At 44.1% G+C, this 17495-nt stretch overlaps 1 protein-coding gene across 1 annotated transcript; it reads right to left on the bottom strand.

Moving 5' to 3' along the window:
* Positions 1-77: 77 nt before the first annotated feature.
* Positions 78-5760, bottom strand: LOC105011783. Its single transcript, XM_010872105.3, has 11 exons — positions 5715-5760; positions 4617-4776; positions 4045-4218; positions 2424-2502; positions 2042-2079; positions 1600-1672; positions 1432-1503; positions 1282-1322; positions 1045-1078; positions 801-910; positions 78-666 (listed from the first exon to the last, which is right to left on the bottom strand). Exons 2-10 carry the CDS (start codon positions 4753-4755, stop codon positions 829-831), a joined length of 732 nt encoding a protein of 243 aa, XP_010870407.2. The 5' UTR covers positions 4756-4776; positions 5715-5760; the 3' UTR covers positions 78-666; positions 801-828.
* Positions 5761-17495: the final 11735 nt, after the last annotated feature.

The raw sequence follows: 17495 nt of genomic DNA, 5'->3' as shown, positions 1-17495 counted from the left end.
TTAATAGAATTTCAGTGGATGCATATATGTGTGCAACTGGGATTTGTCAAATATATATAAATTAGACAAATCCCAGTACAAACATACATATACACACAGACATTAGACAAATCCCATATGGCAGCCATCTTGCTCTGTGTGTAGTGACCCACTTCTGACTAGAGCTCCCTTATGTGAAGGTTTGTGCGACACATGGCAAATATGGTGTCATTTGAGGCAAATGTTGATACAGCCTGTCAATTCGTTATAGCAACTTAATACACAAACACCGGTAAAAAAAGATGATACAGTGGAACCTCTACCAATGCATGCATGGTATCCTATCATTGTCTTTGTATAAAACTTAACTTAGTTTAGATATTCATCTTATTGTCCTGGGGTGACAGCAGAAAGGATTCAGTCCAAAATCACCCTGTAGCTCTCAACATTAGAAGGTCATTTCCCAATAATCTTGAAAGCGATTCCAGAAAAGGTGGAAGCTCTGTTGTTGACTAGAGCGTTCGGATTAAATCCGGGCCATAAACCAAATTATAAAACCGAAAAATAGTCCATCTGATTGCAGATTTTCCCGGCAGGTGCTTCATGTCTCCGTTGTCCGAGGGATTTTCACAGAGAAGAGTGACACTCAACAACTGACCACCTCACCATTCTTCCACTGTTCTTGAGCTGCCCAAAGAGAAAACATACAAAACCCAATGTCAGTCACTGACAAACTGCCTAACTGGTACAGATTTCTGACCAATTTCCTCTATGTTTGGATCAGAGACTAAGGGAGCTGTAAAGTAAAGCAACTTTCTCACCTGTAGAAGTTAGTTAGTTTACTAAGCATCACATATTGACGTCAGCATACAGGTCAGGAGGTGGAAGAATTACTGTGTCCGTATTCTCCAAAATGGCTTCCACATCATGCCTACCAAGAAGGCGTAAACATGAAACTGTCAGTCACACACCCACGCAATGACACAGCTCCATAACAGTCCCAACCCCAGCAAAACCAGTCTGACAACAGATTCCACAACGAGACATTTCTTAATCTTTACTTACAGATGCTCTGGCTCTGGTCCTTTTTGATCCTCGCCTAAAAATCAGGAAAGGGAGACTTCCGTCATCGATGTGTCAGAATTCCATTCATTTAAACTCATGAATTCCAACAACATTCTTTAGACCTCTATGACCGGCTCTATAGATAATCTGGGCCAGGCTAACTAGCGCATGGAGTATCTATAGGTCCAATATGTAGAATGTACAGGATCTAGGATCCACTTGTAGGTTCTGACTTACAGGTCGCTTTAGGTTTAGGTTCTTCAGGTATTTGAGGGGAACTTCCGATGAGAAGAGAGAAAATAACAGGTAAGTATTATTGGAAATATATGTTAATCTTAATTTAAGTGTAATGTGTCTGTCCTTGTACAGGCCTCAGGGCTCACACACCATTTCATTGGTTCCTCTACAACAGGGTTGTGGAAGAAAGTGACAAGCTTCTGAAGTGCTTCATGTCCCGCCCTGCAGAACAGACACACATAAGACACACATCAGAAGTTAGATATGTTAGATATGCTGGACAGGAATTCCTGTTATCTGTGTGTGTGTGTGACTCACTGTATGTCCATGCCATCTGTTGTGGTTTCACTGAGTGTGTGCTGGTGTTGGAAGATAGGCTCTTCTTTGGTTCCTGGTGCACAAATATGCACAAAATAATGTCAACAGCAGCAATAGACTGGAATCCATTCAACCAAACCGTAGCAATATTTAAGCTTTCATTGTTGATAACATTCATCCTGTACCCACACACTTCTTTATTCTGGACAGTGAAGACATACCAGTTGCCCTGGTAACTGTTTTAGGTTTTTATACAGTGACCAAGACTAGTCTGGCAATTTAACTGCCAACTGGAATAGGAGCTAAAGTGTAAACAATGAGGGAATGAATGAAAGATGAAAAGAGAAAAAAACGAGACATGCAGAAAGTGTGTGTGTGTGTGGGGGGGGGGGTCATGTTTTGTAGAACTTTAAACAGTGTGTGGTTGGACCATTTCACTCACCCATCTCCGGCATAGACATCGTGCGGACGTGACCACTGCTGAAGGGAACAGTGATAGCATTTACTAAGTCAGGTACGTTAAAGCCCTCACTTTCTAGGTCCTATGAAGCTTATAGCTTCCTATTTTTTTTATCCCATTTTTAATCTTTATATGTTTTCTTATTGTATTTTTTCTTATGATGTTTTCATTGGTTTTGATGTTTTCATTTCAGTATTTGTTTTTATTGTATTGTATTTCTTTGTAAAGTACATTGAATTGCTTCGATGTATGAATTGCGCTATATAAATAAACTTGCTTGCTTGCTATGAAGGCTCTTGAAAAGCCAAATGGTAACAGTAATGTTCTAGCAGTCTATGTCCTTCAGTTGTATATGGGTACTGACATTTCTGTGGGCTCCTCTTTGGGGTAGGAGTGGGGTTCATCATCATCATCGCACGTCCACTCCTCGCTGTCGTCTGTGACTGGTGAATAACAAACACACATTTGAATTGTTTCTTTGGACCCATGATAAAACCCCCAAAAAGTTTAGTAAAAAGTAAAGAAAACCAGAAAGCAAAGATGTGCAAATGATTTAAACCATATATTCAGTAGAAAATAGTACAAAGACAACACATCAAATATTGAAATTCAGAAATTTTATTCTTTCTTGAAAAATATATGCCCACTTGATTCCAATAACACATTTCAAAAAGCTGTGACGGGCATCAAAAGACTAAAAAACTTGTGTAATGCTAAAAATAATCTAGTGGAACATCTCAGAACTAATCTGGTTAATTGACAATAGGTCGGTAACATGATTGGGTATAATAAGAAAATCCCAGGGAGGATGAGTCTTTCAGAAGTAAAGATGGGGAGTGGTTCACCACTCTGTGAAAGACTGCGCAGGCAAATAGTACAAGAATTTAAGAACAATGTTTCTCAATATAAAATTGCGAGGAGATCTCACAAACTTAATGTGAGTTTGGGAACCTCATCATCTACGGTACCTAATTTCAATAAAAGATTCAGAGAATCCGGAGAAATCTCTACGCAAGGGACCAAGCCAAAAACCAATATTGGATGGCCGTGACCTTCGGGCCCTCAGACGGCACTGCATTAAAAACAGACATCACTGCATGGGCTCAGGAACACTTCTGAAAAAACGTTGTCTGTTAACACAGTATGTCACTGCATCCACAAACGCAAGTTAACATTCTACCATGAAAAGAAACCATAAACAAGATCCAGAAACGCTGCCACCTTCTCTGGGCCTGATAATTATTTTTGGGAATCATGGTCGCTGCTTCCTCCGGACTAGAATGGAGAGGGAACATCCAGCTTGTTATCAGCTCACAGTTCAAAACCCAGCATCCGTGATGGTATGGGGGTGCATTAGTGCACATGGTATGGGTGACTTGCACATCTGTGAAGGCATCATTAATGCTGAACAATATATACAGGTTCTGGAGCAACATATGCTGCGATCCAGTCTTTTTCATGGAAGGCCTTGCTAATTTCAGCAAGACAAGGCCAAACCACATTCTGCATGTATTGCAACAGCATGGCTCTGTAGTAAAAGAGTCCGGGTGCTAAACTGGCCTGCCTGCACTCCAGACCTGTCCCCTACTGAAAACAGTTAGTGTAGTGAAAAGAAAGATACGACAAAGGAGACCCCAACATTTTAAACAGCTGCAATTCTATATCAAGCAGTAATGGGAAAACATTTCACATTAAAAACTACCGCAACTGGTCTCCTCAATTCCCAAACGCTTACAGAGTATTGTTAAAAGAAGAGGTGATGCAAAACAGTTGTAAACATGGCCCTGTCCCAACTTTTTGAAATGTGTTGCTGGCATCAAATTAAAAATGGGTATGTATTTTTCAAAAAGACGTGTTTTTTTAATCATTTGCACATTATTGCATTCTGTTTTTATTTACATTTTACGCACTGTCTCAACTTTTGGAAACGTGGTTGTATGATGCCTGTGTCCTAACAGGCTGACTGTAAACAGGGAGGTACTTACAGCTTCCTGTGTCTTCCTGTTGGGGATAGTGACTGGAGGTCCTGCTGGCCATCTCTCTTCCCTGTTCTAGTGGGTGGCTGATGTCCTTCTTGCTGATTGCCTGAGAAGCCATTTTCCCAATCACCAACATCTCCTTAATGTCCAGCTCCACCTGGCTCACCGAGATGTACCCGTCTACCCACAGAGAAATACAACGTGTTACTAATCAGGCAGTTCTAGCCCTGAATGCACTGGCACAGACACACCTAGGCAACAATTATTACACCTGCTACAACTGAGGTGTACCAAACCACAGACACACATAAGCAGCACATGAACAGCACATATTACACCTGCTATAATGGAGATATACTTATTACACATGCTATAACTGAGTACCCATGTACTCATCTCCACACACATTTACAAGTTGCGTAAATGCGAAATGTCATCAACATTAGTCGTCTGCACAACAGTCACATACAGGTCTTCAAGGAAGGACCCCACAAACTATCTGCAACCCCTCAGTGAAACATCTACTGCGAGGTTTCACCCATCTGTGTTTAAGCAGAGGTCAGGGTTCTGGGACGTACATGTGTTGTTTTTGTCCCTGGCCAACCATTTTCCTTTGGGGCAGTTTGTGGTCCGTATGATGCCGATGATGTCCCCGTTCTTCACAGAGAGGTTGTCCTTACGTCCTTTAGAGGCTACCATCACTGTCGCCTGGTACATAGCTTCTTCCTGACCAGTTATCTACACACACACACACACACACACAACCAGACACACACAGAAAGGGAAAATGATATTTCTGCAGCCATTCTGTATTTAAGATAGAGCAGTACAACCTAAATCTGATAATCCTACCATGCCCTGGACCCAACAATTTGTCCTGGTCTGAACTATTCAAAGTAGATAAATACACCAGGTGACATTTCTAAATGTGGTTGTACATCAGCAGTCCTGTTAAGTCTCACTGGCAGTCTCTCAGACAGCTAATTAGGCCCTGTAAGCGTGGCTGCAAATGTTTACATTACCCTAGGTTTGGTCTGTTTTTACGGTTGTTTTACCAGGTAAGTATACCAACAACATATTGTAATTTACAGTAACGACATGGGATCACTTGGGGTTAATTGTCTTGCTCAGGGAAAGAATGAGAGGGTATTCCATCATGTCGGCTTGGGGATTAGAACAAACAACATTAGGTTTACTGGCCAAATACTCTTAACCACTAATGTAGTGTCTAGTATTTGTAGTGTGCATGTGGTGTGTGTAAGGGTACTGTGTAGTGTGTGTGTGTGCATACATTTACTGTGTTGTGTGTATGAGGTGTGTCATTTAGTGTTTTGTGTGTGTACCGGGAATTAGCACTGTGAGGGGCCCACCTCTTCTAATTAATTGAATAGAACTACAATGTTTTGTGGGACCAGGGCGGATCCCGTAACTTTCCCTGAAGACAGTTCTTCTCACAAACTGTTGGAGCTACAAACAGTGATGACTCATCGATTAAACGATAACTCCACCAACACCTAAGTCACCTAAATCTGTGAGGCTCACACGCCACACGAGTTGTTAGCAGGTAACAAGTTGTTCTACATAAAAGGTCACAGGAAGTCCCAGAATGTAGTGTCTATGACGGTGTGTCAAGCTCACACCTGGCTGCTGCCACAGACGCCAAACAGACTAGTTACCTTAAACTTCTTCTTAATCTCGTTCTCCTTCTCTCTTTCCTTTTGTTCCTTCTTCTCTCTCTCCTTCTGCTCTTTCTTCTCTTTTTCCAACCGTTGTTTTTCTCTCTTTTTCAATTCTTTCTCATCTGGAGTTTCCAAAGCGGACTTCTTGGAGAACCTGCCGGTCTTGGCTTTTTCCTCTGTCTGTAAGGGCCATAATAATAGAAAGAAAACAATTGGTAATAGGACGACGAGAGACATGTCTAACAAGATCTTTACAGAGTGATTAACTGCTGGATCGATGCTGTGATCTGTCTGAAAGATGGCCAGCCTCTCTAGACCAGAGTCAAATACTTTCAGACACTGAGCTACCAACCAGTCATATGACCCAGAATGTTCCTTACCGGAGACTGAGACTGAGCATAGGGGTCTGTGAAAGATGAAAGGAAGAGGAACAGTTAAAAAAAGGTGTTGACGTGAGCCGTTAGTTTACATTATGTGATTGCCTTGCCTGAGTTATGTTAGATAAGATGCAACAGGAGTGAGATACTGTAGCAATGTCTGTTCAGAAAGCCAAAAGGAGAAAAGAGACAATACAGACATCTCCACTCAGACATTGTGTGCATACTAGCCTTCATGACAAACGGCACACAACATCTGACATCTAAAAATACAGTTGGAAAGAGTGGTGTGGGTATCTAAACTTGTTGGGTCTTACTATTTGTTTCTTTCTTTTTCTTGGTTGGTTGACCTTTGACTTTTTGTTTGGCTGAAGGCATCTCATAGTTCCAGGCCTCATAGTTGTTGTCCTCTGGCAAGTCCCTGGAATGGGTGGTAGGGGAGGCACGTTCTGTCAGGGAATGCTTGACGTGGAATGCCATACTATCAGAGAACAACTGCTGGATATATTCTCGTTAAACTGAGACTGTGCGAGACTGTTAGCTGGTTGTGTTACCCTGCTGCTGTCTGGGGGTCCTGACTGGAAGGCGAAGCCGGGACAGGGTTCAACTGTTCTGGAATCTCTACATCTGCCAAGTCTTCCGGATGAGCCGTCCCCTCTTTCAGAGACTGGTTTTCTAGATGCCCTATCTCTGGAGTGTATGCCCCCTCCAGTAGGACCGCATTGGGGTGGTCGTGTAAGCTGTTCCCCAACTCTGAAGCCTCTATCTCCGATGAGCCTGCTGGCTGGAGCTGTAGGACTTCCAACCCTGATCGTACATCCTCAATCTTGGGAACGTCAAGCCCAGGATGGGCTTCAGAAAATTCTAGAGGAGCGGGAATCTCTACATCAGAGAGGAGAGAAAGAGTTACTTAACAAGAAGAACCAGATCCACACACTGATAATGTAACTAGTTTCCACCTAAGTATCTCAGTTCATTAGTGTGTTTTTGTATTACATAATAAGTAATTGGGGTTGGGCTGAAATAAGTTTGGACACAACTGATGCCTTCCCAGGTTGCAGGGCGACAGTAGTGACAGTTCACCACAGATCCACAGATCTTACAGGTTCTTAGAATTGTAATCAGGATTTCGATTGTGGACAGAATAAGGTATAGGAATTAGGAAAAAGATTTGAGAGTTACGTTAGGGTTAAAGGTAGATTTAGTTTTAGGGTTAATAATGGTACTGGCACTCATTTTCCGATCTTCACAAAAATAGTGTGTTTTTGTTTGTGTGAGAGAGGTATTTGTTCTTTTTTGTGGTCTGTTCCAGTGGCTGGTGAACACACATCTGTAGTGCACTTTAGTGCCAGTGTGATGACAGGAGGTGGGGATGTACCATAAATGTTCAGATCCATGGAAGGTGGTCGAAGGGGTTTCTCTGGCAGGGGTCCCAGGATGGAGGCCTCTGGGAAGCGCCTCTTTGGGGGAGGAGGGGGCACCACCAACAGGGCTGGTAGCTCATCCCCTGCCCCCTCCTCTGCTATCCCGTCCAAAGAAGGAGGCACCTGTCCTAGTGAAAGAGAGATAGTGAGTGAGAGAATGAAAGTGAGAGAACGGTTTAATACCAAGGCAGAAGCTAAACCAGTGTTTCAGTGACAGGGTACTCAAAAACTATTGAAAAAGTTATGGTTTGGTCTATCCAGATGGATATTTAAGCAATATAGCACAAGAAGCCGTGGTATATGGCCAATATACCACAGCTAACAGCTGTACTTAGTCACAATGCTTCACGGTATACCATACCACTGCTCTTATAAACCGCTTACAAAAGTAATCAGAGCAGTACAAATGTATTTGATGTCATACCGTGGTATACACACTCATATAACACAGCTATCAGTCAATTAGCATTCAAGAATCGAAACACCTGGTTTACATTGCCATTTATAAACCTAGTAATAATATAATAACAATCCCTCCCATAGAAACCCATGCTGTTCAAACTGTATAAAAAGTCACAACCCTTGTGCTTACAGAGATTCATTTCCTGAAATTCAGTACGTTCTTCTTCGTGTCTTATGTGTTTGTGTATGATAACAGTGCACCAGTGGTTTAGACCCACAGTCTGCATTGACCGGTTGCGGTGTGAGCGTATGGATTGCGGTTGTTTCAGTCCGACACGGTGAACCTGAGTGGTCTAACTAGCCGGATCACTGGGTCAGCCTGAAGGAACCCTCTTCTTACTTTACTGACACAAGCATACCAGTTAAAATGGTTCCATCGTAACCAAAGATAAAGAACACCAGTGACAATGATCGTTTTAGTGTGAATAAACGATCATATAGGCCAGGTATTGTAGATCTCCATAGATGTAAGACTTTAAGTCGACACCCTCATTGCTCTTTAAAAGCCCTTTTGGAACACAAGACAATGCTATGCTTACTATGAATGACACGTTGCTTCGCTACACCACAATGACACACAGAAGATAGTTTAAATACCTCCCCACCCCAACCTCTCCTTTCCCTCTCATCCATCCTCCTCAGGACAGACATGTATCTGGCACAGAGACAGAGTATTTGAACTGCTTTGTTGTTTTGTGTCTGCAGCTTTGCAGCAACACTCATAAATCACCTGTTAACCTGGATCCAACTGACAACCGCCAGGTATCTCAACCTGCCCCCTAATACAATACCGCATTGTCTTGTTGTGCACAGTGAGTTGAAAAGCAGAGATAACAGAAAATGAAGAAGAAAAAAAGAAAAGAGAGTAAAAAGACAGATAGAAAGGGAGGACAGGGGAGTCAGGGGAAGAGTGAGAGGGAGTTAAAGACTTACTGATGCCGTTCACCAGGGTTGGTTTCAGGGGTGTAACCTGGGGCACCTCAGCCTGGTCATCGTAGTCTATTGGTGGCAGCTCAGGGAGGGATCTCCCCGGGGCAGGGCTGGGACTGGGGAGTGAAGGCGGGTCTTCTACGGTGGAGGCCATAGGGCTAGAGGGGGTGGATGGGTTGGGGGTGTTCAGAGGACTGGAGTAGGACAGATGACAAAAACATGAGCACCATAATAACATTACTGGGTCATTTAGAGGACACTTAACTAAAAAGAACAAAACTAGTATTCCCCTGTGTCTGACCAATCTGGAACCTGATTCCCTGTGACCCTATGAGAAGATGTGTTAGGGTCAACGTTTTTGTTAACGAGTGAGGTATTGCAGGCAGATCGTGTACCTGGTATACTTCCTTTTGGCCTTCTCCAGAGCACTGAAGATTATGTCGGATCCCTTTCTTTTCGGGGTGGTCACCTCCTCTGCTCGCCCTAGAACTGACAGGGGTGTGTGTGGCCGCTCCTGGACCGACACGTGCTTCTCAGGTGGCTGGGACAGGGAAGCAATCGTGGGGTTCTTCTCCGGGGGAGGCGGGGTGTGAGAAGGAGGGCCACACGGGGAGGTCTGGACTGGAACATCACTATCCAACGTAGGAGCAGGAGGTTTATGGGGAGGAGGAGGAGAGGGGCTCGGGTCAACCAGTGGGGGTGGAGTGGCGAAAGCAGGGGGAGGTGTGGTAATGATCGCGGATGGAGACTGCATGGTGACAGCTGGGGGGAATGGTGGGGTGGTGACAAGTGGGGTGGACTTCGTCGATGGAGATGGCATGGCAACAGCGGGCGGGGATGGTGTGGCATTGACAATGGAAGGCGGAGTGAGTTTCAGTGGAGGTGGCGTGGTGACAAAGCGGGGAGGCAGTGTGGAAACATCAGGTGGGGGTGGTGTGGCGATGACCTGGGGGGGTGGGGTGGGTTTCGCAGGTGGAAGTGGCGTGACGACAGCAGGGGGGATAGGGGTGATTGAGGGAGTCGGCATTGACCTGGGTGGTGCAGGAACTCGGGAAGGGGTCGGGGGGAGCGTTGCAGGCAGGGCGGGAGCTGGGATGGTCTGGGCTGGGGTTTTCACCTCCAGGGCAGCGGGAGCCACAGGGGCCAGGGCTTTGGTGACAGGCTGAACGACAGCCGGGTCAGGGATCCTGGGGATCGGCTGGATGACAGCCGGGTCAGGGATCCTGGTGATGGGCTGGATGACAGCCGGGTCAGGGATCCTGGTGACGGGCTGAACGACAGCCGGGTCAGGTATCCTGGTGATGGGCTGGATGACAGCCGGGTCAGGGATCCTGGTGACGGGCTGAACGACAGCCGGGTCAGGTATCCTGGTGATGGGCTGGATGACAGCCGGGTCAGGGATCCTGGTGATGGGCTGGATGACAGCCGGGTCAAGGATCCTGGTGATGGGCTGGATGACAACCGGGTCAGGGATCCTGGTGATGGGCTGGATGACAGCCGGGTCAGGGATCCTGGTGACGGGCTGAACGACAGCCGGGTCAGGTATCCTGGTGATGGGCTGGATGACAGCCGGGTCAGGGATCCTGGTGATGGGCTGGATGACAGCCGGGTCAGGGATCCTGGTGATGGGGTCAGGTGGAATGACGTCCCTAACAGTTTGAGTTGCTGGTGCAGGAATCAGGATTGGCAGTGGAACAGTCCCTGGGTTAGTCAGCCCAGAGGCTGGGGAATTTAGCAACGGGGCAGGAATGGGGGCAGGTGGCAAGAGGGTGATATGGGTTGCCGGGACAGGTTGGTAGAATGGGCTTGGAATGGGTATATCAACTGGGCGCGCAGGGCTTCCAAACGTGGTGAGAGGAGCGAGAGGCTCCGGGCAGGCCAAGTCAGCGCTCGCTATGTCCAGTATGGGGAACTGAGAATTCTCACCTTTCCCCTTTTTTCCTGGTTTCCATGATTTCTTGACACCCAGTAACCGATTCTTCTTGACTGTTGCGTTTACAGGTGGTGGAGCCACGGCAACCAGCTCAACACTGCCCCTCTTTGATCCTCCCGTGGATAGCAGCGGCCTCTTGCTCTTCATCGACTTTGTGGACAGGCCTGCTTCACTTTTTGGTTTCTGGTCCAGCAGATCGGACCTCACGCCTCCGTTAACATATTCCCATCCGTTCATCCCTTTGTCCTCCTTCTCTTTATAGGCCTTGGCATCTGCTTTATTTTTTCCAAGCAGTTTCACTTTCCCCTCATCCTTGTCCTTGCCCTTACCCTTTTTCTCATTTGCCTCTTTAAAGGTGAATCGAGGCTCAATGCTCCCTTTCTCCTGGAGGAACGAGAGGAGGGAGGGTTGAGCACCAGGCGGCAGGTTGTGGAATGCTGCAGGTGATGTGGGGTTGAGTGGAGTTGGGGAATTTATTGGGCTGTGAGGAGGAGGCAGCTCTTTGGGTTTCTCAGGGAGGGCAGGTTTGGTCCTCGGCTGCTTCAGCAGCATCACCTCCTCCTCCTGAAACTTTGCCCTCAGGGACTTGAAGTCCAGAGTGTTTTCTTCCTGTGAGAGAAAACGTACACATACCTGAGAAAGGCCCTAGGGATCATGGAAATAACAGGTTGTATTTGAGCATTCCCTAATGGTCCCACTCTACTTTCGAAGTGTGATTTGCTGTGAGATAAAACCCTCTATGTGACACGAACATCTAGTGTTCCAACACCTGACACATTCTACAGGCCTTCAATCATCAAAACAGGCAATAGGAAGCCAAGGCATTTGGCCCTGTGAAAGTAACCTCAATAACCTAATATTTATGCCTTAACTTTATCTAGCCCTTATGTCCAACTCTAATGCTAAACCTACATGGTAAATCCTAACCCTAAACTTATTTTAATTCAAACTCTAACCCAAACTATATATTTTGCCCTAAAGCTAACACTTAAGCCACTTTTCAGTTCATTCATTCATCTTCTTCCGCTTCATCCGGGGCCGGGTCGCGGGGGCAGCAGTCTAAGCAGAGATGCCCAGACTTCCCTCTCCCCAGACACTTCCTCCAGCTCTTCCGGGGGGACACCGAGGCGTTCCCAGGCCAGCCGGGAGACATAGTCCCTCCAGCGTGTCCTAGGTCTTCCCCGGGGTCACCTCCCGGTGGGACGGGACTGGAACACCTTCCCAGGAAGGCGTTCCGGAGGCATCCGAAACAGATGCCCAAGCCACCTCAGCTGACCCCTCTCGATGTTGAGGAGCAGCGGCTCTACTCCGAGCTCCTCCCGGGTGACCGAGCTTCTCACCCTATCTCTAAGGGATCACCCAGCCACCCTGCGGAGAAAGCTCATTTCGGCCGCCTGTATCCGGGATCTTGTCCTTTCGGTCATGACCCAAAGCTCATGACCATAGGTGAGAGTAGGAACGTAGATTGACCAGTAAATCGAGAGCTTCACCTTGCGGCTCAGCTCTTTCTTCACCATGACAGACCGATACATCGACCGCATTACTGCAGAAGCTGCACCGATCCGTCTGTCAATCTCCCGTTCCATCCTTCCCTCACTCGTGAACAAGACCCCTAGATACTTAAACTCCTCCACTTGAGGCAAGCACTCTCCACCAACCTGAAGTGGGCAAGCCACCCTTTTCCGACTGAGGACCATGGCCTTTTCAGTTAACTTCTCTTATTTAACCACAGTTTCGTCCTTGTTATATAAGAAACACAAACACACCATTTGCTATAGTGTTCTTGCGGGGACACCAACACATATTATCAATACAATTATTTTCCCCGACCCCCCCAAAAGACCTTGACCCTAAACCCCCAATTGTAACGTTTCCCTAAACCTAACCCCTATGCGGAAATGTGTCATTACGCCTGCAAAATGCTCCTCCATGGTAATATGTTCCTTCCTTAATTATCCATTGGTGGAGTTTTGCCTGCCTCCCCATCAAACAAGTAGACATAATAATTTTCTAACATAAGTTATTACAAAACGTACTGCTCTTCCTTGCTCTAAATAATGTGACATTTAAACAGTAAATAAATGCACCACCCAGACAGCTGTCTGTTGAGACAAGCAGCATGGGCATGGTCACCATGCCACTCCCTAGCCTATAAATATTTAATATTAAAGTGTACGAATAATAGACTACGTGCATGGTGATATGATATGGAAGTAGGAATGACGTGTATTAAATAAAACAAGCCCCAAATGTGAGATAAAACCTCTACCTGCTGCATCGTGCGTAATCCCACTAGAGTGACAGCTATGGGGTAACGTAGTTCCAACCTCTGGTCTCTCTCTCTTGGCGGTGGGCTCCTTCAGCCTCTCATTCTGTCTTTTCCCTTAAAATTACTCCACTTCGACTATCCAGGACAAGGCTACCTGTAAATGTTTCTTCTCCTACCTAAATCTTTCAAATGTTCTATTCACTCCGCGTGTGTTCCTTAGCTTCAGGGATGGATGGTTTCAGCCACGGAATGAAGTCAGGTAGGAATTTCTCTGCGTCTCTCGGAAAATATTCAAGGCCACATCACAGAAACAGTCCATCTGGTCCAACCGGTCCTGCCGTGTTCAAGGGCACGATAAACTTTCGGACAGCTTTTCAGCTATCCACAAGAATGTGGTCCGTCGGCCTCCCTCTCTCACTTAGTCATATGAGATTTAATGGGCAGTGGAGACTGGGCGGATTGTCACATTTCTTTAACCCTCAAAATCCTGTGTAATTATTTCTGTGTAGATCGCTGTTTCATGACAGACCTGTGGTGCCATTCATCTATGTCAGTGGGAGATGAAAGTGAGAGGAAATCACTGGGAAGTAAATATCATTTTTCTAGTTATTAAAAAAACATTAGCATAGGCACCTAAAGCGACTAACAGTTAATTGTAAATGATTAGGTATCATAGGAATATCCGTAAACAATTCCTTTAGGTTCTAAATGGTTGGAGACATAGACATAATAAAGACTAGACGCCGCATTGGCTGCTGGGGCGCGAGAAATACGGCCGCCATCTTTGACCGGTCATACTCCTATTTGTGTAGCAGCAGAAGCAACGATGCCAGAGCACTGTGGAGCATACTCCTGCTCATATCGGCGGACCATCGAAAGCAGGGCTCGGGGTATTACTTTTCACAAGTAAGATTTAACATTACCATACTATTGGTTGTATTTTGTGACTAGAATATTACCAGAGAGTTGAGAAGGAGCAAAGATCTTTGATATTACTGTACTGAAATCGTATCCAGCTAGCTAGGCTATGTTTACTGCACCAGCCGGTGTTCACCCAGCGAACTGAGACTTGATAAGTCATATTCTATAACACTGACTTAGATTACAACTGACTCAAGAATGCTATTGTAGAAATAAAGCAAATATTACTGGTTTAACATTGGCCAGCTAATTATATATTTATATAAATAAAAGACATTATTATCATTGTTGGGCAGTACTAGCTTAGCTAGTAACTTGTATTTTGGTGGTAGCTTCACTATTTTCAGAATCAAGTAACTTTTCAGTAGTAGTAACTCCTTTATTTACCAAGTAGCTTGGCCACACAAGCTACTTTTCTTGTCATGTGAATTTAGCACAACTTAAAGTAGCTTCCTATGTAATGAACTAGCCTACTGCTGTGTTTGTGTTACTTAGCTTGCTACATTTGACTGGGTGGTAGCTTTTGTGTAGTGAAGCTTTATTCATGACAGAGTAACTAATAGCTTAGCTCACTGCAATTTCCAAGTAACTTGCCCAACACTGTGTATTATTCACGTGTAACTCACCCTAACAAAAGTAAGTTACCTCTCATGTCTCATACCCACCCCACTTAAAATAAAGGCAACAGAACATCTGATAGTAGAATGGTTTTCAAACAAGCTTATTATTTAGTTCAGAGGTATGTGCTCACCTACAGGTTCAGCCAAGATCACTTGGAGCTACTATTTAATTCAATCAGAGCGTCAGGTAGGGTTGGTGTTCTTTTAATTACAATTTTGAAAATATACCTAATGAATAACTTTATGTCTTGTGAGTAATGTATGTATTGTGTGCCTGTTTTCCATATAAGGAGGCTGGAATAACAATCCATTGGCACTTCCAGGCCATCTTCCGTCGCCTGATGGTTCGGTGTGGTGTCTCACCTGTGTAAAGCAATATATAAATATTATGTAGTTTTTTAAATTATTATTTTAATAAGGTGCTGAGTGCTGCTGAGAGGGTGATCCGCCAAGCTTCACCAATGCCAGCTCCTAAGGTGTCGACAGTCACAGACATCGTCCGGGAGGAGATTGGAACGGAGGATGTTTTTCTGCTTGGGGAACACGTTGAGGAGACTCAGTTTGGCATCGACAACCATCATTCTGACTTGTTGTCATTGGTTGTGTCTGTGTTTCTCAAAATAAGGCTGCACCACATTACCAAACTCACCTCTCTTGAACTGCAGAAAGGGAGCATGAGGAAGAACTGTCCTCTTTCAGGGGTTTTAGAGCGTGTGCATGTGTGTGGTTCCACGACAGTTCAAGACTTTAAGCCTAAATTCCAGCATCCCAAAACTAATTCAAAGCTTTATATCTGTACTTTAACCTTACTCATCACACATAGTATCTTTGTCATATCTGTCATCATTCTGACAAGATTAACACTGAAACTGAAAGCAATGGCTTAAAACTGCCTGAAAACAGTGGTCTGTCACATTTTATGTGAATACTGCTGTAAGTGTTGGTGGGTCTGTAAATACCTATGTTTGTTTGTGTTTAATGAACTCTAGCCTCATGGTGTGTGTCTCCAGGAATCCAAATGCTGGTCTCCTTGCCTTACACTGGGTTTGTGAGCTTGTGTATAATGAAGTTTATCTTTACATTATGTCCTTGTGTTTGTGATTGTCTTAGCCCTGATCTCTTTCCCTCTGGGTTCTGAAAAGCACCTGTAACTGTGTTTTGAAAATTGCTACATTAATTAAGTTCGCAGACTTTTCAAGGGAGTTTCAACAAAGTAAATGTGCAGTTTAAATATAAACTGTCACTTTTCATTTCATCCTGCTATTTTAGACTGGGACCCATGTGTGCATGTTGGGATGGGGGCTGTGAAATGAGAGAGAAATATATATTTCTGACTTTACTGCCACTATTTACACATTAGGTGTTTCAATCAGAATGATAGTCAAACTGGAAATGTTCCTGCTTTTCTCCCTTTTTGGGGATTATGTTCACAGTTTTGATGAATATAAAACTATGAATATTAAAATACGCCGAACCATGTGTCCTGTATCATAGCTACATGTATGACCTTTGCAGCAAAAAAAATCAGTAAGGTATTCACTGAGGTATGATTAATTAAATGTGCTGACAGCTCGTTTCACCTGCCAAAACAGATTACATTGAGTGGAGTGGCGGACCGGTCCAAGATGGCGGTCCCACGGCTCGTCAGCGCCAGTAGGCAGTAGCGGTCGATGCGGCGTCTACTCTTTATTATGTCTATGGTTGGAGATGTTAGCTATGACCTTTAAAGCTCCGACTCAGGAACACGTTCATGTTTACTATTTCCATTGTTGCGTGTAGTTCCTTCACAAGCTGTGTTGGAACCGTTTAAATGGATTTTGGCGTTATCAAAATTGAAAGCAACTTGTCTACCTTTCTATTCTCAATTGTTACTTTTCTGCTCAACTTTTTCCGGCAAGCAACATATAGAATTACAAAATCCCAGGAAAGACAAATGTCAGTAAAAGGTTATTTGATGAGTACATTATTTAATACGATAGTTGAATATATAAAAAGGTGTTTAATAATTTCTTTGCCTACTATAAGCCACTTTTTATCATTTACTCACCCTTTACCACTAAAGATCACATGTTACTTACTGGCTACATTTCAAATGTGTGCAATAACTTGCTATGCCTTGTACTAAGCGATATAGACTTGTGAAATATTTACCTGAAGTCTGCAACCCATATAGAAATCATTACAATTATACCATGTGTGGTGATACTTATAAGGAAATAAGGTGCATAGGTAGGTAGGTGTTCCACATATGAGGTGAAATATGATGTATGTACAGATGAAATAAGGTGCTTACCATGTATAGTGATCAAATAGCCTAACAATGTTTTGTAAAGGAAAGAAATATGCTCCATATCTAGAAAAATTACAATTTAACATTACCTGTGTTTTTTTCCTAATACATAATTTTGCTGATATTTATCAAGTGTGCCAATCACTTTGGAGGTTGTTATATATCATATTTTCGTGTCCACTTTGCATTCTTTGTTTCAGCTGCGGTTTAGAACAGTTTCTCCCACTTTTAAGTGCCAAGGACCTGTAAAGCATGGCCTTATTCTTCTGGGGACCACACACATAAGAAAAATATTAGCCATCGCCTTTCTATCTAAAGTTGTTTTTTTTCTTCTTTTTTTTTCTTTATTATTTAATTTTTTTTATTCTGTATGATATCTACTACCATAACTATGAATTGTTTTAACAGTAATATCATGGTCCATCAAGCAATAAAATTTTATTTTTCAGGGCTACTGGGAAAAAATATATGTGATTAAGAAAATATTGCCCTTTAGTCTACTCCACATAAATATATAAATCAAATGTATTAGGGTGGTTCTCTGAATCGGGT

This window comes from Esox lucius, chromosome 8, assembly GCF_011004845.1.
Source record: "Esox lucius isolate fEsoLuc1 chromosome 8, fEsoLuc1.pri, whole genome shotgun sequence".
In the NCBI taxonomy this organism is placed as follows: domain Eukaryota; kingdom Metazoa; phylum Chordata; class Actinopteri; order Esociformes; family Esocidae; genus Esox; species Esox lucius.
The sequence above is the reverse complement of the archived record's forward strand: the minus strand, read 5'-3'. Positions and strand labels throughout refer to the sequence as shown.

Coding starts and splice junctions, on each gene's coding strand:
- LOC105011783 (XM_010872105.3), bottom strand. CDS start 4,755: ATGTACCAGGCGACAGTGATGGTAGCCTCTAAAGGACGTAAGGACAAC. Junction 1,504..1,599: donor ACAGATGGCATGGACATACA/GTGAGTCACACA, acceptor TCTGTTCTGCAG/GGCGGGACATGAAGCACTTC. Junction 1,323..1,431: donor GTAGAGGAACCAATGAAATG/GTGTGTGAGCCC, acceptor TCTCATCGGAAG/TTCCCCTCAAATACCTGAAG.